This window comes from Tauraco erythrolophus, chromosome 1 (genome assembly GCF_009769465.1).
Source record: "Tauraco erythrolophus isolate bTauEry1 chromosome 1, bTauEry1.pri, whole genome shotgun sequence".
NCBI classification, from domain to species: domain Eukaryota; kingdom Metazoa; phylum Chordata; class Aves; order Musophagiformes; family Musophagidae; genus Tauraco; species Tauraco erythrolophus.
Genome location: NC_141465.1, coordinates 36,327,537 through 36,352,034, shown reverse-complemented (window position 1 = coordinate 36,352,034; position 24,498 = coordinate 36,327,537). Strand labels below are relative to the sequence as shown.

The 24,498-nt window shown below is 46.8% G+C and overlaps 1 protein-coding gene across 4 annotated transcripts in view; it reads right to left on the bottom strand.

Moving 5' to 3' along the window:
• The window catches only part of PDE9A (phosphodiesterase 9A), a 50,972-nt gene extending 27,231 nt beyond the window's left edge, over positions 1–23,741 (bottom strand). The window contains exons 1-5 of one of the 4 annotated variants that reach the window (XM_009987206.2): positions 23,673–23,741; positions 10,771–10,841; positions 8,891–8,968; positions 7,855–7,898; positions 332–386 (exon numbers count right to left, since the gene is read on the bottom strand). In XM_009987206.2, the coding sequence (XP_009985508.2) occupies positions 332–386; positions 7,855–7,898; positions 8,891–8,968; positions 10,771–10,841; positions 23,673–23,741 (317 nt within the window). The remainder of the gene's footprint in view (positions 1–331; positions 387–7,854; positions 7,899–8,890; positions 8,969–10,770; positions 10,842–23,672) is intronic. The other 3 variants (XM_009987214.2, XM_086608333.1, XM_009987223.2) reach the window with 3 other exon arrangements.
• Between the last annotated feature and the right edge of the window lie 757 nt (positions 23,742–24,498).

Here is a 24,498-nt window from a genome sequence, read left to right as displayed (position 1 = left end):
ATAAAGGAAAAAAATGAAACAAATCAGGTGATTTGACTGTTCAGCGAAGAAGCATTTCTTTTGCTTCCTAAGAGGGCAGGAGCACAATGAGAACATTTATATTTAATACTTGATCTCCTTTTAGATCAAAGATAATCGCCAAAATTGCTTCTGGTTTAAGAACCGTATTGCTGTCAGCAGGAAATAACTTGTGTACCAGGCCTAAATTTGGCAGGAAGGGTGGAATTTGAAAGAGATCTCAAATGCCTCTCTGCCTCTTGTGAAAATTTCACTTCAGGCTGACAAAAGAAATACTAGCATTTTAAATTAATAATGACGTTCAGCTTCTTACCTCGAGAACTGCTCGGCAATCTGTCCCAATAAATTCTGGAACAATTCTTCTTTCTCTGAAAAAAATAGGAGGGAGACATAACAGAAAATATCAGAGGAAAGAAGATACCCTCAACCCCCCTGCAAAGCGGCGTACTTAGACTTCCAGCTCTGACTGAGGTGTTTAGCCAAAAAGTCGTTCTGGTCCTTTGAACAGCATCAGCATTTGAGAATGACTCCTTGTCTCACCTGCCTTCCTCTGCCTGCAGATTACAGTCAAGTTTTCTCAGAAGTTTTTTTGGGGCATGCTGTGTCTCTGAGAGGTGGCTTGTTTAAGGCAGCACTCTCTGGAAAGGAGACCCTTTCCGCATTTCTTGGGTGGGACACCCAGAATCACCGTCTGCTTTTGAAAGATCTGGCTCACAAATACTGCCTCAACACCACCAGCGCACTGTGCCAGAATGCCCACGAACAATGCAACGGCTTTCAAACACATGAAAACCCAGCTTGCCTTTCAGATTTACACTGGGAAATTATTCTGGAGATCTATTTTTTAGTGCAAATTCATAAGGATCATACTGCTGTGCATAAACTTCAGACAAACATGAGATGCCAAAGTGACTGTCCTTGCAGACTGAGGTCTGCCCTTTCATGCAGGGCACAAATTTCCCAACCCCTTTTCCCTTGAGAACAGAACTTGGACAGAGCCGTCGTGGGGATCCCGTGGGGGTCCCACTGCTGCCTGAGCTGGTGCGGCAGTGGCCGCACTGGGAGCACGCGTGCCGGTATCTCCCCGCCTCCTGCTGCCAACTCCGGTGCGCGGGTGCTTCAGACAGCTCGGGAAAGTCAGCCTGGTGAAGCCTCAGCCCCTTCCCGAGACCATCACAGGATTGCAATCACTAATGCAGAGAAAAGCAAACAAGTCCTTAAAACAAAACCCTGGATTTCAAGGGACAGTACACTTTAGCAAGGAAGGAAGAAGTACAACAGCAATGTTTTCCCATCTTTCAGTCTGTCCACACTGTATTCACACAGACAGGGGAAGCATAAATCACCTTGGCTGAGCTGTGAGCTGCTGTTTCGAGATTGCTCCCACTTTCCCCCACTAGTTAATTTAAATCGCACTGTGCTGCAGTCGTTCTCATGCCTGCAATGTGGATGTACTCTTGGTTTCTCATGCTCGAGGAGTGGAAATATTGCGTGCTCTCAGATACACGCTGCAGATTACAAAACACCTATTTATACCCTACGTAGAAATACTCCAATGGCATTTCTGAAGCTACTTCTCGCACTTGCCTGAGGGAGCACGGTGCCTCGTGAGTGCAACCACCCAGGCAAATCACATCAGACAGAAATATAGCCCAGCATTTCCAACGTATTTCTAAATAATAGCTCTTTTACCTGTTGAAAGGATTTGCAGTTCCTCAGGTATTAGAGATGTCAGAAATACTCATCAAGAGCATTCACTTTTCTGGTCAAAACAATTTGGCTGTTGCCCCCCGTGTCTCTAAACTGGAGCAAGCACTCTGTGCTCTGAAAGTCTCAGATCTAATTCTGTCTTTTTTTTTTTTTTTATGTGATCCAACTCCCAGTGGAGTGGCTAGCAGAGCAAATGAGGAGATTAGTTCTTTTCAGAGAGTCTCGTTTTTCAATTTTCTCACAAAACCCATTTGAAAACCCAAGCACTGAAACAAAGCACACGCTGCGTCCTATTTAAGACAGGAGAAAAGCTTACCGTATGCAGCACCTGGGATGGTACCCGAGTCCAACAGCGAGAATAAGCAGAGAAACCCGTGTCCTCTCACTTCGGTGCCGCTCAGCTCTCTGACAGTGGCTGTAGCGTGCCAGAGACTGACAAGTTCCCTATAAACACCGTTCCAGTAAAAAAACCCAACAATCTTACTTTCACTCCCTCCCCTTGTCAAAACTCACTTGGAGTACTAGGACATTCTCATCCAGGGAACAGTCAGCTGCAATCTGATGTTTATGGATGTAATAAAAGACTTTCAAAACGAAGATGTATGTTTTTATAACCCTAGGGTGCAGTAAAGATATATGACTAAGAGTGGCAGTTCGTCTCATCTTAAAGAGACAAAGATCCATTTCTTTGCCCTGTTCTTTTCCGAGGGGAAGAACTCTGCTAACCTCTGATCTCTGAAGAAAATGAGACATTGTGCCAACATTATTTAGTCTCACTTGCCCACTCCTTTATACAACAGGAAGACTAGGTGTCCTTTTGCTCCCTTTGTTACCATCTGTCTTCTGTTTTTTCAATACCTGTGGGCAAGGCTGATGCCCCTGGTACACACAGCTACCGTTTCCCTCAATTGTTTGTTTTGCTGCGATTCCCTCTGGGAAAAGGAAATCCTACTGCATGTAGCATGGGCAGATGCAATCTGTGCACCTCGCCAAGGGTCAGCAGCTCCTGCCTGCAGTAACCCAAAAGCTAGCAGCAACCCTCTTCTGAGCTCACCTCTCTGCTGGCACCATGAATGTGCAATGTTTGCAAACGCACGTGTTCAGCAGGTCAGATTTTTGCCCAATATGCAGGGTGTTTTAGAGCTGACAAATGACAATTAGAAACCCCCCCTCCAGAAGATGCTGCAATAGCGTAATAATGGGCAGGGGACAGGCCAGCTCAGGCCTCCCCAGGCTTCCCACGGCTCATTCCCGCGCTCACTGCGGACACAGGGACTTTGGCTCCTCGCCTGCTGGCCCCTGCTGAGCTCAGCAGGGAGCTTAGCCAGGGCATCACAGAGCAAGTTGCCATTTTGCCCTACCTCCCTCCCTCCCTCCCAGCAGCTCCGTCTCCAGCAGATCTGGGCAGAAAGCAAGTGAGGGGCAATATGGCAGCAGTACTTTTTCCTGCGGCTCCTGCTGCAGCCTCATGGGAGGGCTGGCGCTCACCTTCCCTGCCAGATGGGGACTAGGTACATGCTGGGGCAGCTCAGGTTAGGCCTGCACTGACACAGATGGCTTATAACCCGCTGCCATGAACCCTCTGCTTCACACTGCCCTGCTTGGCAGTGACTCTTCCTCTCCTGTCTTACATGCTGGGATCACGGCCAGGGAGCCACCTCCCTCCTCCCGCCCTCCCTGGCTCCCCTCGCCATCGTGCCAGCTTCGATGAGGTGCAAGCAGGGAGTGCATGGAGTTGTAGGGGTGGGTTGGTTTCCCCCCGTCTTTTCTGCTGTTGGCCAAGCCAGGCTGTGGGCATCTGCCTTTCCCTGCCAATATCAGGCTGGCGAATTCCTACCACACAGTCTTTTTCTCACCTGTGCCTGTACCTCTGGCTCGGGCTTCTGTCTGTATTTCCCTTTCTCTGGCTTGTTTGGATCTAGGCCGTCAGAGGAATTTCAAAAACAAACAGCCAGGTGGACAAAAGCCTCAGGAAGGGGTGTGCTTCGAGTCCAAGCCCACATCCGTGAATCACGTCATATCGAGCGCCAGATTCGCCTGACAGCTCAGGTTAATTTGGGCTTCTGCATGCAAGTCTCTGCTTATGTGAGTAATCCTGAAGCAGTCGAGCAGTTGCCCCCACCCCGATGCACGCATCCATGTGGGATGCGTGTAAGGAGCAGCAGGCAGGAGGGTTTTTTCTCTCACAGTCTCTGCCTTTTCATTCTTGCCTCAGCTGCAAGCGTGAATATGCCTCCAAAAGGAGAAGAAAGAGATCCCAGAATAAGAAGACTGAGACACGGTGACAAGCTTCTGTCACTTTACTAATAGCAATGTGCACAAGATTTTGTGTATTTAATCACTCAGGGGAAAAAAACAGTCCCTGGAGACCTCTGGTGCAGCCATAGGCGTTGTGGGTGGGCTCAGCAGCGGGCAAGGCAGGGCTGGCACCGACTCAGGTATGGTCGAGCTAGGTCTCCTGCTGCAAGCCAGTATCGCTGGGGAGAGACCGTGGGTTCTCTGTGCAAATTCTGGATAGCTTGTTCTTTGAAAAGGCAAATAACTGATGGGCAAGTGAAGTGGGAGGTGAAGGCACTGCTTACTTACAGCCTTAGCCTGGCCACAGCAGCTCTGACGCTGGTGGGGCTTCCCAGCACTGAGGCTGTGAACAAGGAGTGGCAGGTAGTGAGCTCTCCCTGCATGCTGGCCTCTGTCCCCATAGAGCACTGCTCTCTTCGAGTTTCTTTGCCTGTTTCCCCAGGGATGAGGGGATGCTTGTGTTGAAGGACTCACCAGAAGAAGCTGGAGACAGAGGTGCAGAGAGAGCTGGGGCTGAGCTTGGCACACATCACGCTCTTTCAGGTCACACCTCTGGTGAGGTCTTTAAGGGCTCATTCAGCCACCTGCATGCTTTGCTGCCCTAACTTTGGAGCGGTAGGAAAGCCCCTGCGCATGTTTCCACCCTGTTTAGGTCCATAGTGAATCAGTCTCACTCAAGCTCCACAATAGCTCCTTTCTCTGCACTGTCAGAAACGCAAAAGACTTCAATTTTCTTTCTCAAGAGTGTGCTGCTAGTAGGATTCATTCATTTAATTGGCATCTCCAGCAATATTGCAGAGTGCCTGAACCCACCTAATTACAGCCACAACACAGCCATCAGTTTGTGAGTTTCGAGCCTGTTCCACCGCGAGGACTCAGACCAGAGTCTTTCCGCTGTAGGGAAGAGAGAAGATGCCCGTTTGATGGGCTTGGGACTTGAAATACCCCAGAGAGAAGGAAGGGTTTTACACTGGGGCCGTGATGCTCTGCTCAGATGTGATGCTCTGCTCCGATAGCCGCATGCCTGCTGGTCAGGGGCTGCAGGAGGAGGGTGAGTACGTGGTGTGACGGCCCTGCAGGCTCAGAGCTGGCCAGCTGGGCCCCCGCCTTTGCCTTGCAGACAGCCCACCCTGACCCCGCGGTGATACGGCAATCACCGCTGCGTCCAACGGACGCTCACTAGAATAATAACTTTTTCTTAATTCCAACCCTCTCCCATGACTATGGCCAGGAAATGAAGAACAGTTTCTTAGCAGGACTCCAGTGGATATCTTCTCCGTTGGATAAAAGCCACTGCTTATATTTTCCTCCCAAAGGATCGTATTTTTCAGTCCCACCTTTTGCAGTCTTTGTTCCGCTGAAGCATGCAGCACTCTTTTCCAGCTGCCTGGGAGACTGCTGAAAAGAGGTGCATTACCTCCCACAGCTGTGAAAATTGGGGTGATCCCTTTTTTGGCATGTGTTTGGAGGAGTTGCTTTGGGAAGCAGAATCATGCAGGCAGAGTTGTTTAAGAAGTGAAGACTAGAACGGAGCTGATTTCTTTCTTTTAATGAAAAGGAACAATTTCCCACTCTGTTTATTCTTCCTACTCTCAGCAAAATGTCAGGAATGCTTAAGATTAATGACAACTCATGTGAAAGAGAAACAGATACCAAGCAACATTAGTTCCATCACACTCAGTTCAACTTTCCTCCTCTTTCCATAGCAGACTATGTCTTATGCTTTGGCAACCTACTACCAGAATTTGTCTTGCCATTTTCAGCTTAGATCTTTGGAAATCCTTGCTTTATGAAATGCAGGGAGGGAAGAGAGACCTTGCTGACACAGTGAGCTCCGCTCTGCACAAAGCAGAGCCGTATGCTGTCAGCTGGGTTGAAAAATGAGGGCCCTGGGAGTGTGCGAAAAGTCATACATGGTCTTATAAAAAGATATGGTTAGCTTCATGTTAGGAAAAAAAAAAGACAGATTTTTCTGGAAAGCCCTTCGATCAGCTTCCCAGCTGGTATAACACAGTGGCTTCCCCCGACAGAGCTCCATTGGCTCCATTTGCGGTTCTTCCTCCATCTTGGGGCAAATGACTATTGATTACCCATGCCAGCTGGTACACAGAGACACATGCTCCAGTTAAGACCCCTCTTTTTCTGATCTGATAGCGCAAATAGCAAACTCCTGGACCAGAAGAGTGATGCTGCTCCAGCAGAGTTTGTTACAACAAGGAAATAGTTTAGGAGACAGCTTCTTTTCCCTGAGCAGTCACATGCATCCCCCGGCTTTGACTACCTCCTTCTGGCAACAGCGGCAATCACTGACATGGGACCTGTTTATGGGTTTTAACATATCTTACTGTGATAAAGTTCTTCCCTGTTTCCTAGCTTCTGTGTTCTTCTTATTCTCTGTTGCCTCTCCGTCCCCCTCATCCTCCTACACTGCCTTGCTGTGCCCTTTTCCTACAGATGTTTCTGCTGCACTGGACATGGGTACCTCAGAGAATGGCTTCAGTTCCCTGCACCTCCCTATCTAAAAAAAGACAGTGCTGTGAGACACCATGTTTTCTTGTGAAACAGAGAAGCCTAAGCAAGAAGAAGAGGTGGGACCTGCAACTAGCATTAGCAAGAAGACAATGTGGGACCAGCAAAACTGCCTTGCCTCTATCCCAAGAGCCTCACCCATTACTGCAAACTACTTTTTCCAGCACCAGACTTTCTGGCTCCCTCTTGTTCTTTCTGTGCACTCTAGGTTTCCAAGATAATCTTAACCTTTTGCCCCTTGTCTCTCCTATCTTCCTATTTTACTGCTCCAAACTGTGTCCCCAGCTGACATCTTCAGAAAAGCTGTGGTTGCCCCAACCCTGGAAGTGTTCAAGGCCAGATTGGATGGGGCTTTGAGCAATCTGATCTAGTGGAAGCTGTCCCTGCCCATGGCAGGGGAGTTGGAACTAGATGATGTTTAAGGGCCCTTCCAACCCAGACCATTCTATGATTCTATGATTCTATGATTCTGTCTTCCTGCAGCCCCTGCCTTGATGGCCAGCATCTCTCTATAGCTCCACAGTGCACAGACTAGGGCTCTTGCCCAGGCTGCCTCGGAGTGAGCGGCAGGAGATACTGCAGTTGCACAGATGAGAGAGACTGTGAGCCAGATGTTTTACAGGAATTGCCCCAAGCAAATGCTCTGCTCCAGTGTCTGAGAGCTACTGGCCTGAGTAGTAGGCCACTGCAGGCAAAGGGAACAGGTACAAACGCCACGTCAGTCCTGCCTGGGGAGTACAACAGTGCTGTGTGCTGAGGAATGTGTTCCAGATGTGTTCTTTCATCCAGGCCTTCTTTAATCTTGTCAGGTGTATTTAAATATTTATTACACTTAGAGCTACCATGCCCCCAACAGAAATTATGCTTTCTCCTCAGTCATTTGGAAATAACATGGGGTTCAAATGTTGTGCTCAGATTTCCTAAGCTTTGCTGAGAGGTGAACAAGTTTAACAAAACACTGCAGGACAGGCTTTTAAACACTGTCTGCGTTACCTGAAAAAAACACTGCTCCATGTGAGACTTTCCCGAGGACATTAGTGGTGCTGAGTCAGACCAAAGCTAAGCACTGTGAAAGTCCCCTGGACCCCAGCCATTCCACCTCATCCTCAAATACTTTGAAATCTGGGGACATTTTTTTTAGCTTTGCTCCAGAACACTGTGATCAAACACTTCTTATTGTGCTGTAGCTACAACCATGACACTGTCATCTTTCTTTCTTGCATCACAGCCACGTAATTTCCATGTGCAAATGTTCACAAATCCAGCTTTAGTAAATTCAGTTCAAAAGGTTCATTTTACCTGAGAGCTGCCCAGTGGCAACAGGTATCACTTTGTATGGAGACCTAGAAAAGCCAGAGAGGGCTGATGTTAGCAACACTCAGAAAGCAGTTTGTATTTCACATCTGTACTCCCTGAGAAGTAGGAAGAAGCATCTGAATATATTCTAAGCTCTCTTAAAACCTGTCAGTTTAAATATGCAGAAGGTGCTTTTTATGAATGCATGACCCTCCGATTTACTACTGAACCAGAGACAAAGAGATCTTTCTTGTGCTGTATGATCACACAACGGACATGGTAAAAACGTCTCCTCTTTGGCAAGACTTGACAGCTTGTGGCCTGAGTCGGTGAGGAAATTTTGTAGGTCAGAAGGGATGTCCAGCGGTGGGGATCATCCTATTGCTCAGTGTTCCCGCATTGTCCTGTGCAGTAGATCCCTCACAACTGTTGGGGCCCCACCACATGGTGTCAGTGAGAGTAATGCCAGTGAGAGTAATGATGAGAGAGTAATGAGAGTAATGATGAAATATGCAATGAAGCAACTAACAGCAGAAGGAGCAACTGCAAGCAGTCAGAGTGAAGCGAAAAGTGCCAGGATGAACAAGCAACAGGAAGCCAAGGAGAAAAAGAGAAAGGGATTTGGAGGTGGGAAGGGCCAAAGCCAGCATGGAAGAGACCTAACCTCATCAAAGACTTTGACTTTGCTTTGCAAATAATGTCGTGGTTGTGTCCTAGCAGAGCAATAAAGGAGTGGTGAAACAAAGAAGCTGGGAACTTTGACAGCAAACAGGGTGGAATGGGAACAGATGTTCTACGTTAAATACTTAAAAGCAGTATTTTTTCCTCAGACAATTTCTCCTACTTTGATAACAAATAAAAAATCTTCAAAACCAGCAGGCATTAGTGTTATAAGCCAGCATGCAATTCTTACTGTCATCTCCCTCCCTCCAGGGAGTTGCTCACCTCCCGCTACACACAACAGGCATCTGCAGGCAACCACCACGCCTTCCCTTGGGCTTGACCCTATTTTTGAAGAGCCGGTTGCAGCAAGGCTTACCTCTCTGAGTTTGCAGGCATGGTTGGATCAATGGATACCATACAATTGTCTGCAGTCAAAAGGGAGATCGTTGTGTTCCTGAAAAGCATGTTTCAAAGAGGTTTATCTGACCTGGAAACGCTGGCTGAAATTCTGGGCTGCTGCATAGAGTGCATAGCCATCTTCTCTCCTGCAGTACTCCTGGCCTGGCCTGGCACTGTCTCAGACCCATTCTACCTTGGTGCAGGAAGGGTCAAAGCACAGGACAGGGTAGACTTGATGCTTCACCCTTTTCAATTACAAGAGATGTTTCTGGTGAAATGTTAGGTGTGATCATCTTCGACCTCAGAGCAGACTTTGCTCCCTGCTAGCTCATGTATTCTATTGACTCATCAACTAATAATTTCTATTAAAAAGCTATGTTTTGTGATACATTGACTCGGTAGCTATGTATTGACTCATACTATACAAATGACTACCAGTGCTATGAATGTCTTGAAATTATTTAGTTACTTTTTTACCAAAAAAACCCGAACTAAACAAATGTCTTGCTGAATATGGGGCCTTTTTTTTTTTTTTATACTATGCTAGGTGTGGTCTCATAGGCTCAGATGCAAACCTTGGAGGTTTACTTTGGCTCCAGGAGCCTGGTGGAAATGCACAGTTCTTTGGAAGTCTTTTAATGAAAATAAAATACTAAATAAGCGATGAACACCCTGATCATGAATCACTAAAACTGCTAAACAAAGTTTCCTGGGTCATGGAATGGAAGTATTTGACATCATAGGCAAATGAGAGTTATTAACCTTTCTAACGTCAAATGGGAGGAAATAGCCAGCATAAACAGCAAAGGGCGTTAATTCTGTCCAGCAGCTTATGCAAATTCTGAGTCAATATAGACAATTTTATCTTTCAATCCTCAGAGCTGGAATCATACAATAAACCCATGATTAAAGGAATGGCTTCTTTTTTTCTGTGATTCTTCTGTATTGTCAACCTGTATATACAAAAGCAAAGACTGGTTTATTGCATGCTGTTGTGCATCTGGCCCACGCTGCGCAAGGTCCATATGCAGACAGCATATGTCCCCTTCTAGATGTGACTAAGGGACTTCCCTTCCTCTGCACCACTGCCCTGGACAGGCGGTGCTAAAGTGGCTGGATGCTACACCACACCACCCTCCACCACGGGCCGGCTTCTGCCACCCCAACACACCTGCTCCTGGATCCCTCTCAACACAGAGATTTAAGTTAGATGCTGTAGGATGAAGGTAAGAGAAACAGGAAATTACAGCAGAAGAGATGCGTGGACTTTGGAGGACGACATAAATTAGGAAATTCTTGGTCTGGGCAATGGATTTGGGGATATTAATGTTCTATAAAATTGTTTTGCTGGAGTACTTTTCGTTTGACTATCTCATACCTGGGATTACATTTTACTGCATCTGAATACAAAGCTTATCACCTAGTGGCAATGCATCTCATTGGCCTCAAATTTTTCCCTAAAAACCAGATTCTAAACGTATGGTTGCATTTTACTCAATACGGGCAAAAAATGTAGTGCTGAGTTATAACTGGTAGGTGCACGCAACCCATGTGCACTCAAGGCTGGGCTTCTGTACTTGCTTTCATTTTTTTAGACTATATCTCTTCTCTTCTACTCTATTCCACTCTGTTCCTCAGGCGCAGCTGGCACTGAGGTGGCTCAATGCCTGCCAGAGCTTCGTGCACTTTTCCAGCTGGTGCTCTCTGGCTTGCCCTGGTTTCTTCTTCTAGCAGACTGGAATGACAGAGGAGCCTGAATAGCAGGTAAATGAATCAGTTAGGGCCTGTCTTTACATGGTCCCCAGAAGTAAAGGAACAAAAGTGAACTGAATGTCACGAATGAAAAGCGAGACCTACCTTGGTAACCCTGTTGCAATGCAGAAGAGGTCCATGATATCTTTGGAGTTGCAATATTTACTGAAGATCACCTTCCAAACCAAACAGCAGCAAGGGAAAAAAAAAGGAAGAGAAAGAAGAAAAAGGACAGTTAGTTCCCAGTGAGATATGAACTCTATTCAGGCGTGAAGTGGGCTAATTTTAAGGCTCATCCTACCACTTCAATTGTCTGATTTGACTTGTGAGCTGGAATAGTTATCTACTCCTGTTTAATACCTGTGCTTTTTTCGATAAAGCAAGCAAGCTCTGGAGACCTAATTGCACTGTTCAGAAATAGAGCAATAACGTATGTGAACAGAGAGCAAAAGGTATCTCACAATGCAGTATTGCTGCAGGATTATAACTGCAAATTTAGGGATGCAAGATTTAGGCAGAAAACAGCCCAGATTTGAGGAGGTCTTTGAATGGTATAAAAGAACACTGCTTTTTGAACTGTACCAGCTTAAGCTAGCTTTAAACAGAGCAGAGGGTTTTTTCCTTCAGGTTGTGCCAAATTTCCTGCCAACTATCAGGCTGTATTGTTCCTGCTGTTAGGTCAAAGCTCGGACCTTGAATTACAAAATTTGCCACTTTTACCTTCCCATGCCTCCAAACACCTCTTCATCATCCTGCCCTTCCACATATGCCCGGCAGCCCCTATGCAGAGAAGGCTATTTGAGTGGTGGGTCCGAGAACACAACATCCCCTTGACCCTGGTGTGATACAGCCTTCAAGGACACGATCCCATGCCACGATTTTCCCCAAGACTCCTGTGTCCATCAGGACATGTAGGTGATGGTGTTCCCTGGTTGAGAAGCTCTTCTGCAGCCATGGTTGGGGGCAGAAAGCCTCCCTGTGTGCCTTTGATTAACTATGGCGAAGGCTTTGAACCTGCTGTGGAAATAAAATGCCTCATTGCAGTCAGGTCCGGCTCAACTTCTCAAAGCCAGGAGTAACGTTGAGTGGTGGGGCTGATTTGTCTGGAGGCCGCTGGTGTTAACAGGGCAGCTGCAGGCTGTGGGGGCCAGTGGTGGTGTGGAGCAGGGCAGCTTCCCTGGCCAGCACTGGAGCTCAGCTCCCTTGCACCGCTGAAGAAGAAATAGCCACAGAGCCTCTGGGTTTGGGATGCAGAAGCTCTAAGGGTCTTCTGGAGACCTAATGGCAAAACTCTGGAGGAGCAAGAAAGTGCTATTTCGCAGATGAGGTCTGACGCACTGGGACATCAAGGTCAAAAGTCTCCTGTCCTTGTGAGTGCCTTGCTGGAAATGCTGTTTTCCACCCCCTATGACCACCCACAGCATCCTGTATTCTCAGGAACAATTTCTGTTGCCGTCCATTACAGGCACAGGGGATGTGCACATCTGCAGATCAGCCTTGAGGCTGGTGGCCTAGAAAGTGAGGAACACGTCAGGCAGGATGGCCTTTCAATGGTTTGTTCTCGCTGTCTTGCCTTGTGCTGCCAGGAAGAGGCAGGGGTTGAAGGCAGCGGAGGCTGTGGACAGTGAGGGGCTGCTGACAGCCGCTCTCCCTGGCTCTGGTTAGTCGGGAAGGCCCCACGTGTTCTGCAAGGTGAGGACCATGCTGGAAAAATAGCATGTCATCATCTAATTAAAGACTCTTCTGAAAGGCGTAGGTGCCAGGAGTTAATTAAGCCTTCAGCCTTACTCCAGCAGTCTCGGCCTTTGAGTGCTTTAATTCCTAAATGGTAATAGCATTGCAGTGACACGGTTCCCATGGGCCTTTTCTAAGGTGCCTTTCGGACACCAGGGGAAATGTCTCACACAGAGATGTTGTGCGATGCCGACCCAGATCTCTGCTGCTGGCAACGGGAGCCCTGTGAGAGCCTGTGGGACGCTCTGCCAGTGAGGAGCTGCTAATGCCTGCTCAGGACATCTCAAGCCTGAAGTATTGGGAGAGTCAGGACAAAATGGCAAGATCCAGCCAGCCTGGTTGAGTCCTGTTGTGCCTGGGGTGCAACGCACCAACACTCGTGCTGATGCTGAAGCAAAGCTTCAGACCTCAGTTTTCACTGATGGTGGTGAGGAACCTTCTTACTCTTGAGGGTGCATCAGGAGTTTTGTGGTAGAGAAGAGAGCAATACTGGTCACCTCAAGAGGCGGCTGTAACTGATACGTGCATGCACACCCATCTTCCACCTTTTCTGACCAGCTGAGAATACATCAGGCAATATCTTTACTTTCTAAAACATCAAGGCACTTGATTGCTGAGGTAGTTAGTAACTGCTATGGGGAAAATGGGTGGGATTAATGTCCGGATATGTTGTAAAAGCTTGCTTTGCCCAATGATTGACCCTTGGTTATAAAATACAGCAGCAATCAAAGCAGTAAAACATAGCCATAGCCATTCGAGTTCAGATAGGGCTGAAATCCCGCTCCTAGCAGAACACAGCATCCTGCTGGAGTGATAGCTGCTAAAATTGGCTGACAGAGTATTGGAGGGTACAACAACTGGTACACGCAGTAACTGAGGAGTTGATGTTAATTGCGGCTGAACAGAGGGTAAAGGCTTGTGATGTGCCGGGAGTGCTATTTCAGGTATTGAGGTTTCTTATTCTGGAAATCAATTATTATTGACTGGGATAGATAAGAGAAGAAAAGATAAAAAAATAAATTAAAAAACATTAAAGGTGAGACAGCCGGCCTGACTCATAGAAAGCAGCAGGAGCTTTCAATGCATTGAGGATGAATTTTAATGTTTCCTTTACTCCATGTAATAGTGAAAGAGTGGGAAGAAAAACAAAGACTGTACATACTGGTTTCTAGATTATGAGCTATCTCCATATATACTTTTCAGCTTTCCATACTTGGCATTTTTACTGAAGTTTGCTAAAAGTGGATTTGTGAATCACTCACCACACTTTGATACTCATCTCAGGATGGTTGTCCTCAGCTGGTTGTTTTTTTTAAATCAAATAGCGTATGCTACTAAAGTTTTCTTCTATTGCAACCTGCTGAGCTTTTCTGACCAGCTTCCTTCTGTTCTAAAACAAAGTGGTCAGCCTCAGACATTTCCCAGCAATAAGCAATTGTTCCTGTTATTGCCTGCAGGTTTATGTTCCCAATAATGTCCGTGCCAGTTGTGCTGATGGACTACAATTGGAATGTATTTTGGAGTACTGCGCACTGTTGATGGCTCCAGCGTAATATAGGAATCCTATTTGTCTAAAGTCCATTATCATTGCAAGGACATTAGCGACATGAAGGCAATACAGTGACATTTGGCTTGCAGCCATACTTCAGCCAGATGGAACACATGGTTTCTCCCATGACCAGGGAAGATGGCTGACCTGCAGCTTTGAGGATAGAAGCCCTGTTGGCATAGGGTGGAGAAATGAACATCTTATCCAGTCCTGTGAAGGTGTCTTTACTTGGGCAGATGTCCTGAAGCCATTGCTCTGAGACCCAGGTCTCCATGATGATACTTTCCTGGCTCTGTTTGTAGATCTGATCCAGACTATCAGTCAGCAGGGAGGGACTTCATCTCCCTTCAAACCTGTCTCAGCTGTCTTTGACCCGCAGTCATCATCTTGCATAGGTCTGTGTTCCTATCCCTGAGTGGCAAGCCACGTGTCTCACAGCACCTCACTCTCTGCATTAATGCCCAGTGATGGAAGAAATCACTGCTTAGGACAGGACTGAGACCTTGCTATGGAGTGTAACAGAGGCCAAAGTCAGGAGACCACAGCAGTTTCTACAGCTGTGGTAGTGGGCTACGATCATGCATCTATAGGGCACAGACAGGTTTCCCCATTAAGGGCTTCAATAAAGTCCATAGTCACACAGGTCAGCCAAAAAAAGCCAGGGATGCAGCTCCTGATGCACCTTCTATAGGAAAGAGTGGACACAGAAACTCCAATATTACCTGGTGGTATGAGAGTCTCCTGCAAGACCAGACAACACCAGACACTCATTTTCCAGTGTCATTTCTGAAAGCAAAGGCAGAGCCCAAATCATGTAAGCAGAGTCACGGAGGTGATGCACTGCATGGGAAAGGGAAATCGAGGCCTCTGCATCAGCCTGCGGACTGATGACTAAATACCACAAAGAAAATCAGCCACATACAAACCCTGTTAATTGCACCTCCCTTAGATTCGTGCCAGGAGGAAAAAGAACGTATTCCTCAAAAGCTATGCAGCATCTGCAAACAATTCATTTGCCCCATTTGAGAGTTAACATTTATTTCATATTTCTGTCCTTGTTACTGTTAGTAAAACTTCTACCATGTGTAGAAAAAAAAATGACAGGAAAACTAGAGTTATCTGAATGCTCGGCTTGATCATTTCAATAATTCTCCATCAAGACCAAGAAGTAGTCATTTGATTTAAGTGGGGAACGCTGTCTGCCTGCCTTGGAAACTAATGTAAAGCAAAGGGGGAAAAAGCAGAATGAATAATAACTGAGGCTTTTTGGAGTGGAAATAATATTCTGATGAAGCATGCAGTGGCTGTGAAGTAGGACAGCGTGACTCAATGGGGATGCCTGATTCCTGGCCCAGAGCTCACTTCTATGGGACTGGTTTCTTTCCTGGAGACAGTCCTGCATTTTTTGAAACATCTTCCTCTGAAATAAGGTGCCATTGTTTCTGAATCCATAATATCCACCTCTGGTAGAGGGCAAGGATTTTAAAAGCCCTCTCAGAAAGAGCAGGGATTAAGAGCTCTGCTACTCTGGATGGCTTTCCCACTCAGAGGAGCAGTTCAATATTGTGATTGTGATGAAGATATTACTAAGGGACTGCAGTGCATATACTCTGCAACCTACCAGCTTACAATTAATCACGTTATGTTTTGCTTTCAGATAGGATGGGTAAAAACACAGCCTACAAATCCAATTTCTGTTCTATATTTGATCCTCAGAACAGCTAATCCTCTCTGTAAACTGTAAGCCCTGTCCAGAATGTTATCCTGTTCTGATCTGTTATTGGTAATTGGGTTTTCTTCCAAGAATTTAACTCATGTTTGGTTTTTTTACCCTAGTAAAATTCCTAAATAAATAATGCAGACATATTTTTAAAGCCAGTCTATTCTCAGTTTCCAGTCCTACTTCCTTTTGCTGGTCTCAACCTCCTGTGTTTAAGACTCGTAGCACTTCATGATGCCTTTCATTCAGCTCAGTGAGCAATGTTCAGAGTCAAGGCTGAAAGTGCGGAGTTGAAACAATCTAAAATGATAATCTTTCTCTAATGAGGCTGGAGGAGAGTGTGTCAGAAAACAGTCTGGTAAAACTCAGATATGTGTCTTGCAGAGACTGTGAAAATTGTTGCTGCTTCTGCACCAGGAGCTTTCACGGAGGATTTCTGAATTGCTAAGGCAGAAGGCTGATGTGAAATTTTTCATTGCGATTTTCCCTATCTGTCTTTGTTGTCCATATCAAAATGAAGCAGGATCCAGAACTTTTAGATATCACTCTGTAGAAATCACTGGAAGGTATTAATATTTCTAAAGGTTAAAGCAAATAGCTCTTCCTCAAAAAACGGTGATAAATGACCTTATCAGTCATAGCTCCCAATATCCAACAGAAGCCTTACCCAAAACCCCACAGTTAAAGATCTCCCAGGTTTCTCATTCTTTGAATTCAGATACAGGCATAGCATGAGCCCAGCTATATCCAAAATACCTATTTTTTAATTTCTCATACTGATTAATAGTTGATATTCGGAAAACCACTCCATTTATCTGAGCTTCAAATGTTAGGCACTATTAAACATAGTATGCCAGATTTGCCATCTGTTTGATGCAGTAGGAGCTTCTCTAAGAGAGGAACAGAGAATAAGTGTGTGTGTGTGGGGAAGAAAGCATGAGAGCCCTCAGCTGAGAGTCCGAGTGAAAATGAAGCCTCCCCCGAGCTATTCAAACACCGCTTCTGTTAGAGGATGAGGAGCGTGGTAGATGTTTTACTTCCAACAGCTGGAGCTCTGCATCCTGCTGATTCATGCTTACCTTTAGGCAGCGATGCGGCTTGACAGCATTCATTTCAACACGACACCTAAGTGAAATGTACAGGTGGGATCCGTCTGATGTAACTTCAAACATCTACAAGTTTGACGTCTCATGCATGTTGCTCTGCTAGGCTCCCTCTCTTGCCAGTAAACAAAGAGGACAACTTCCAAATGATAAATCAGCCCACATATCTCCAAAACCCAGTTTAAGATGGGATGAATCATCCTCTGGAGGTACCACCCGCCTCCCCAGAGACTACGGGAGAACCTGCATGACTATCTTGGAGCAGTTGTCATTAACTTTTAGATGGCTACGGTTAACGGTTAAGTGGGGTGAATCCCGCTAGTTTCCTAATTATATACATTATCCTAGAATGAGAAACAGGAGCTGCCAGACAGAGCTGATGTATCAGGATCCTGAGGCACATGGCTATATGGTAAGTCACAATTCCCATCCTTATAACATCCCTGAACAGAGAGCTATAGGAAAAGAGATTTTTCTCTTTTTAGGAAAGAGAAAACGTCTACGATACACTGATACTTGTGATCCCCAGGGCCATCTTGGATGTCCATTGAGAGGGACAGCATGGCAGGGGTTGGCTCTGTCACTATGAGCAAGGAAGGATCTCATTACATATTAGAGTTGCTGGGGCTCATAGAGGAAGCCAGGTTACATTAAAGAGAGCCTTGTGCAACCTGCTAACTATACTAAGGGACATACTGCTACTCTTCAGTCTTTCAGTACTAATGATTAATGGCAGAACATAACCAGGAACCAGCAAGGCTGGTTGTGAGTGGCTAAAGTTTCTCATTTTCTGTAGCAGACATAAATTTCAACCTTTGACAAATAACAGAAATGTCTCTACTCTGGCTTTTCTTAACGTAACAAGGGCAAACAGTTGCTGCCAATGGAGTACTAGGTGCAATTAACCCAGTAGCACATTAATACATTAGGCTTGAAATGTTTCATAAACTGGATAATAAGGATGCTTCAGCACCAAATGTCCTCACTAACTGAGAGTGAAGCTAGGCCGCTTGTTTCAAAACTACTCACACAACTGATGTCTGACATGTCTTACAACATGCTTGATAATATAAGGCTGTCAGAAGGGTGATGTTAGTTAACAGAATATGGAAAAGCAGGTGTGATGAGAGGTCAGTAAAAGATCCATCTACAGCTGTAGAAGTAAGTTCACTAGAAAGGTGATAGAAACAAAATGGTTTTATCCTGTTTGTATTAAGCCAAAACAGTTTGTATGTAAGCAGCATAAATTGCTACAGTTGACTTGTCTGAATCTATAGGTAAAGCTAGCAGGAGAGTGTTAGACCTACACTTTGTCTTAGCTAACATGAGCATAAACTGTAATGACTATAATAAACTGCATATGACTTCAGAAAGATAAACAGCAGTAAACAAGCCTTTCTGGGTGAAGGGTACAGAAGAATTATGGAGCTATGCTGGAATTATAGAGCTGTGCTAGGATTATGGTTTGGCACCCTAAATGCTCTGAGGAGCCCTCTCTGGGAAGGAAAAAGAAGGGGGAGTAGGAGAGAGACGGGTCTCAAGTATGACATTTTCTCTCACTTTTTTACAACCCTGGTTTTAAGTTATTTTTTGTCTTTAAAATGTTTATGTGCTGTAGTGTGATGGGGTTTTAGGAACCTGCTGTTCATTTCTTTCTGTTTTACAACAAGAACATCTAGCAGCTGCCGTGTATTCACTGGGGCCAGCTAAAATCAGAGAGTCAAGAGAGACCACTGGCCAGACTCAGGCTGTGTTACCTTGCACACTCCCTCACCCATAGAGATCTGCCAGTACTAAGAAAATGGCCTTGATCCCACCAAAACATACTTATGCCTCACTGTCCTAAAGTGGGTTTTGGCATTGGCTTGTTCATGCGTGGGAGGAACCTGTGAACACTGGCCAGGCAGAGCGGTCCCGGAGGTGTCCCTGTACCCCACCTCTGCACACTCCTCCGATGGTCAGCAGCTGAAAAGGTATTTCCCTAAATCCATGGTCCAGATAGACAGGGGCCGCTTGCCCTGCTGTGCCGATGGAGTCACAGGGATGCAAAAACATTTAATTGCCTTGAACTGATCATCATGCCATAATTTTTCTGCTGTGTTTTGTTTTTAATCTGAATCCAGTTTGGCGTGTTAAAATAGCACGGCGAGCTTTGCAAAATCTGTTGGGTTTGCTAGAGTCTAGGCATTTATACCGCAGTTGCTGTTGTCCTAATTAAAAAGAAAAGCTCACATGACGAATACGATTCCTATGTGCTGACGCTTCAATGCAAGAACCACAGCACCAAAACATGGTCTTAGCTTTGTTCTGTTCGTCATGGACCTTAGACCAAGAGGAACAATGGCTGTGGATGGATCAGTGTCCTGCTCCACAGGTCAGTAGACACTCGAAAAGGTTGAACTCTATAGATTTCTTTGAGGGAAAAAAAGAAGGTAATTTCTCTGTGTGGCATCCAGAATGACTCAGTAAACCAGCAAAATGACTCCAAAATTCTTTCCTTGCTTTCTGAAGAGGAAGAAAATACCACCCTGAGTGATGTCCTTGAATCCTTGACAAAGTCGGCAGTCCTTTTCTTTTTTCCAGTTAGTTCAGGCTCTGTACCCTTCTGACTTTCCATCCTTGTTACAAATATGATGTTGATTAAGACACTGGAAACAGTAATCCTCTCAAATAGAACATTTTTCCTTACAACTCTGTGAGCGAAGCCACTACCCTGTGACATTTAAAAATAAGAGCCATGAAGCCACCCACCTGGGAATAAGCCCAATGGCTGGTTCAGCTCTGCTACCATTTAAATCTCATAGGTCAAAAGAAAATGCTCCCCAGTAGTTTCCTTCATGGAAAAAAATTGGGCATGAACTGGGGAACATTTTCTTGCTGGTGGATTTTTAATTCGAAACAGACTCAATAGGAATTTTTCTTAAAAATGCAGCCAAAGGGTTAATAACGTTATGAAGGAAAATAGGACTGCAGATCCAGCTTAAGTTTGGCATAGCAAACCTCACTGCTCCACTGGTGGGCTGGGGTTTTGGGTGCTTGACCCCATCTCACGGCACTCCAGGCAAAACGAGAAATTCCCATCCTCGGTGGCACCGCAAGATCACCTTATCCTGTATGAAACATGGCCACAGCTTCCCCCCACCCCATCTTCTCCTTTGCCTGGCCGCAGACCAGGCTGTGGCAGGGGTGGGACATGGACTTGTTTCACGGGTGTGCTAAGATGGGCACGCGTGTGAAGCGCAGAGGGAGGTGTGTGTCCAGGCAAGCGGGTAGTGAACTGCTGGGTGTCTCTGGGCGAGAGGATCCTTTGAAATAAATAAACTGAGCAGTGCTTGTTTCTCCCAGGCGTGCATCCCCTTTGCGTAGGCACTGGATAGGAAGTGCATTACGCTGTAACTTCATTTTTCAATCAGCTCCGAGGACAAGTGTCCTCTTCGAAGCTGGTTTGCACAGAGCTCTGGTTTGGCATACAGCTGTGATGCTGCAAAAAGCCTTTAATCTTCCCTCTCCAGCAGCCCTAGCACGGCTGTCCCCTCCACCTCCTTCTTCATGTTTGGCTCTACCTCCACCAGCTTGGCAGGTGACTTCCCCACGGGTGACCCCATGATAGAATCACAGAATCATAGAACCGTTTGGGTTGAAAGGGACCTTAAAAATCATCTCGTTCCAACCCCCTCTGCCACAGGCAGGGACACCTTCCACTAGATCAGGTTGCTCAAAGCCTCATCCAACCTGGTCCTGAACACTTCCAGGGATGGGGCATCCACAACTTCTCTGGGCAACCTGTTCCACTGCCTCACCACCCTCCATGTAAAAAATTCCTTCCTTAGATCTAATTGAAATCTGCCCTCTTTCAGTTTAAAGCCATTGCCCCTTGTCCTTTCACTACATACCCTTGTAAAAAGTCCCTCTCCAGCTTTTCTGTAGGCTCCCTTTAGGTACTGGAAGGCTACTAGAAGGTCTCCCTGGAGCCTGCTCTTCTCCAGGCTGAACAATCTCAATTCTCTCAGCCTGTCTTCAGAGGAGAGGTGTTCCAGCCCATGGATCATCTCTGCCCCTGCTTATTGGCCAGGACACAGCTACTGAAGCCTTTCTCTGGTGGTCACAAAAGACAGCCCTTTGAGGATCTTGAGCTCAAGTGCCTGTGGGGGTTCCACAGTTGGTGTCTGCTGGGCCGGGGTGGGTCATCTCATGCCCCGGCATGGAGAGTTGCTCAGTCAACTCTGCCTACTGGAGGAGAGTCCATCCCTGCCGTCAACTTTGGTGGAGATCATTTTGTGACTGCCCGTGCCTCTGAAAGGTCAGTTTATCAAACTAGGACAAACGACAAACCTTTGCGGGTGAAGGTGGGATGGGGCCGAGGGGAAAGGGCAGGAGCCAAGGGAGTTATTAAGGTGAGGGCTTGGCTTCCCCAGTGTGATGCACAGCAGCACTGGGCTGGGCTTCCCTCTGCTCCCAGCCTTCCACTGCCCTCCTGCAGGAGGCTACTGGGCTCCTGGGTGCTTGTGGTGCTGGTCTTGCAGGTATGGACCTCAACCCTTCCTCTAGGACCTGCTGGCCTTGGGCATGGTCAAGGCGTTCAACCTCTGCTTGACAGTGCCTCCTTAATTTTAACGACTACTGAGAAGGGTTTCAAAGCCAGAAAACTCTCCTCACACCATCGCCGAGTCCCTTTGCCCTCACCGCTGTGCCTCTTGGGACCTGCTGACACACAAACCTACTTAGCTTGATTCAACGCTCCTGTTGCAGGGCACTTTCAAGTGCTCATCTGCAACGCTTTGGTTCCTGGGGAGGTGGCATGCAGCTCTCTGAGTCTGCTTTGTCCCTTTATTTACTCCAGTGCCAAGGTGAAACATGTCCCAAAGTCAGTAGCACGCCCTGTGGCTGCATCAGTAGAAATTCAGGATGAGGTCGTGGAATTACAAAATTGCCTGTGAATAATTGTCAGCACAATTAGCACTATTGTAGGATGTCCAGTTCTATTGCATGACTCTCTAATGTCCAGCAAGCCAGTCACAAGCTAGAGCTGAGCCCTTTCAAACTCAACAAGTGCTGTTATAATGAAGCTCATACCTCATTACTGGGCTGACAAGTAGCTTAGCATTGATTTAATAGGTTCCCTTTGCAAGCCTCTAATACTGCATTCCTTGGAAGATTAAGGGTTGTTGTTTTTTTTCTCTTTCTAATGATGTTGTTACTGAGGAAGCATGAGAATCTGAGATATGCCCTGCTTACCCCTGGGTGAACCTCATTTATGTGGCACTTTTACTGCAGGAATCCATCCAAGCATTGCACAGATGGAATTTCATATCTGACAAAAGAAACAGATAACGTTTATCGAGCAAAAAAACCTTAATTCTGCCTGAGTTTGCATTTGTTTGTTCATGTGATTGTGCCTCTCTTGCGTTATTAGTGTCAAAAGCACTCTCCAGGGACCAGATCTGCAAAATGCTATTTTTTTTTTTAAACCAGAGTAGATGACAGATGTTGTGCTTTATCAACATCTATGAGAATGCTCACCATCTTTTCAAAATACTGAAATGTTTTTGTATTGACCCGCAAAGGTGCCAGGGAGCTCCACACAAGCCTTGGTTCTGGGGGTCATCAGGCAACCAACTCATTAAGCCCCGGCAAGAGAGAAGTGGCACCTTCAGCTCAGCAGAGTCAGCATGGAGGAGCTCATGGTGGCAGGGGGACCATTGTCACGTCTAAGCCTCTGAGGTAGATGAAAAGGAGCAGCCTGCTCTGGGAAACCTGGTGCAGATTTGGATTCTCTGAGGTCTTATTCCTGAGGACAGGACTCTGGCAGTTGCGGTGAGTCTCCAGGGCAGTGGCAGAGGGACTGTCGGCAACGGAGGCGTGTATGGTGGGACGGGACTGTGAGTATCAGCTCTCCCTTTGCCTTGTTTCTGCGGTCACTCTTACAGCGAAGGGGAAGGAAGGGAAGGGAAAGGGTATCTTTGCTATTTCTTTTTAAAGGAGAAATGAAAGGTGAGGCTGGGTGAAAGGAAACTTTAGAGCAGGAAGACGAGAGAGAGATTTGGATTTTGCAAGTCAGAGTTTACTTGCTCTTGAGCCTTGTGACCTTTTTCACTCTATCACAAAACAGGCACTTGGATATTGGCCAAAGAATTGCTGACAAAAAGAAGTCTTTTTAGACGACTTACAAACAGGCAGCGGCATTGTTTCTGTTTAAAAGCAGTGGGCTGTCAGCTCGACAGCATGCGAGCTCTCCCTTCTAGCCAGAATATGTTTCCCCCGCGGTTTCCCTGTGCTGCGGACCGTGGTTAAGCAAACAAGGCAGGCTAATGGAAGCGAAAGTTTTAATTAACGTTTATCGCTGTTTACGAACAACTTGGCGATGGTGGTGGGGACCCCGCAGCCCCCCCCCCGGCAATGCAGCCGCACACTCCATCGCCCAGCAGCCAGGCACCTGTCTGCAATTCAGCTTGGCAGTAGGAAAACGCCCATCACTAAGCCCCCCCCCAGCAGGCAATCTCCAAATAACCCAGCGCGCTGCGCTTCCCGGCTCCCACTGCTTGGGTGAAAACCTCTCCGCAGGCAAAACTTTACTGTAAACACGTTGCGACGCTACTCCGGGAGAGGAAGCCTGCGTGGCTGCTACACCGAGGATCCCCACAGCAGCAGCGAGAGCTGGCAGCGCCCAGCCCTCCGCTTCTGCTGGCCTCCCCTTCCCCTTTAAATAAACATCTGTGTACAAAGCAGAAGGCACTCAAGATCCCCCCCCCTGCTTCCCCTTAAAAATTGATTCGGAGCCCGCAACGGTGCTGAACGCAAACACGCGTCTCACTCGCGTTACAGAAATAGGTCGCGCAGCAAACAGAGCCGGCAGCCGCCGCCGCGTCCGGAGACGCTACTTGGTGAAAAACAGCAAAAGTACCTTTTGAATTCTTCCGTCAATATCCAAATAAATACACTTGGGCCGGTAAGTTGAGGAGGCAGATCCCATCTCGCTGCAGTTGGGCTTTTGCTGGACTTTTTTCCAGTGCCAGACAGAGTAGAAAACAAGGTTTATCCTACCAAGCCGAGCCACCGCTGCCTGACAGTTTGGTGTCCCCGCTCTTCTGTATCCCACTGTACTCTCATTCTGGGAAGGTCCCTCCTCTAACATGCATGCATTTTGCTGTGCCTCTGTCTCTCTCTGCCACCTCCTTTTAGTTTTGCTTTCCTCCAAATCCAGCTGCCTCGGACAGGGAAAGACATAGGCTCCAGATGCTGTCTGCAAGTGCCCTCTCCATTCCCATAGCAACAACCCCTCTCTGCTTCAGGGCTGAGAGCTGCTGGGCATCCCCATCACAGCTCTGACCCTGGGGCTGACCAGCTCCTGTAACACACAAGACCAAGTGGCACTTATCCCCCAGGTGGACGTAAAAGCCTCCTTCATTGGGGTGGTGAGAGATGGCATTTGTTTTTATGCTGAAATAAGACCGTAATTATTAATTAGTGCCAACCCTCTGGTGAGCTGCCCACATCCTGCCAGTGGTGTGACAGGCTCCCGGCTGCACCCTGCTCTGGGATTGTCCTTTCAGACACGCATGGCAGCCTGGGCTCGGACTGTCTCAGCCCAAACTCAGCAGCTTAATTTCCACATCTCTCCTGTTATTTATCATTACAAGGATGGAAAGAAAAAGCAGCAGCTTTTTTTTTTTTGAATCTCTAAGCTGCAGAAGCACAAAGGAAGCGTAAAGCCCGTGCTCTCGCCCAAC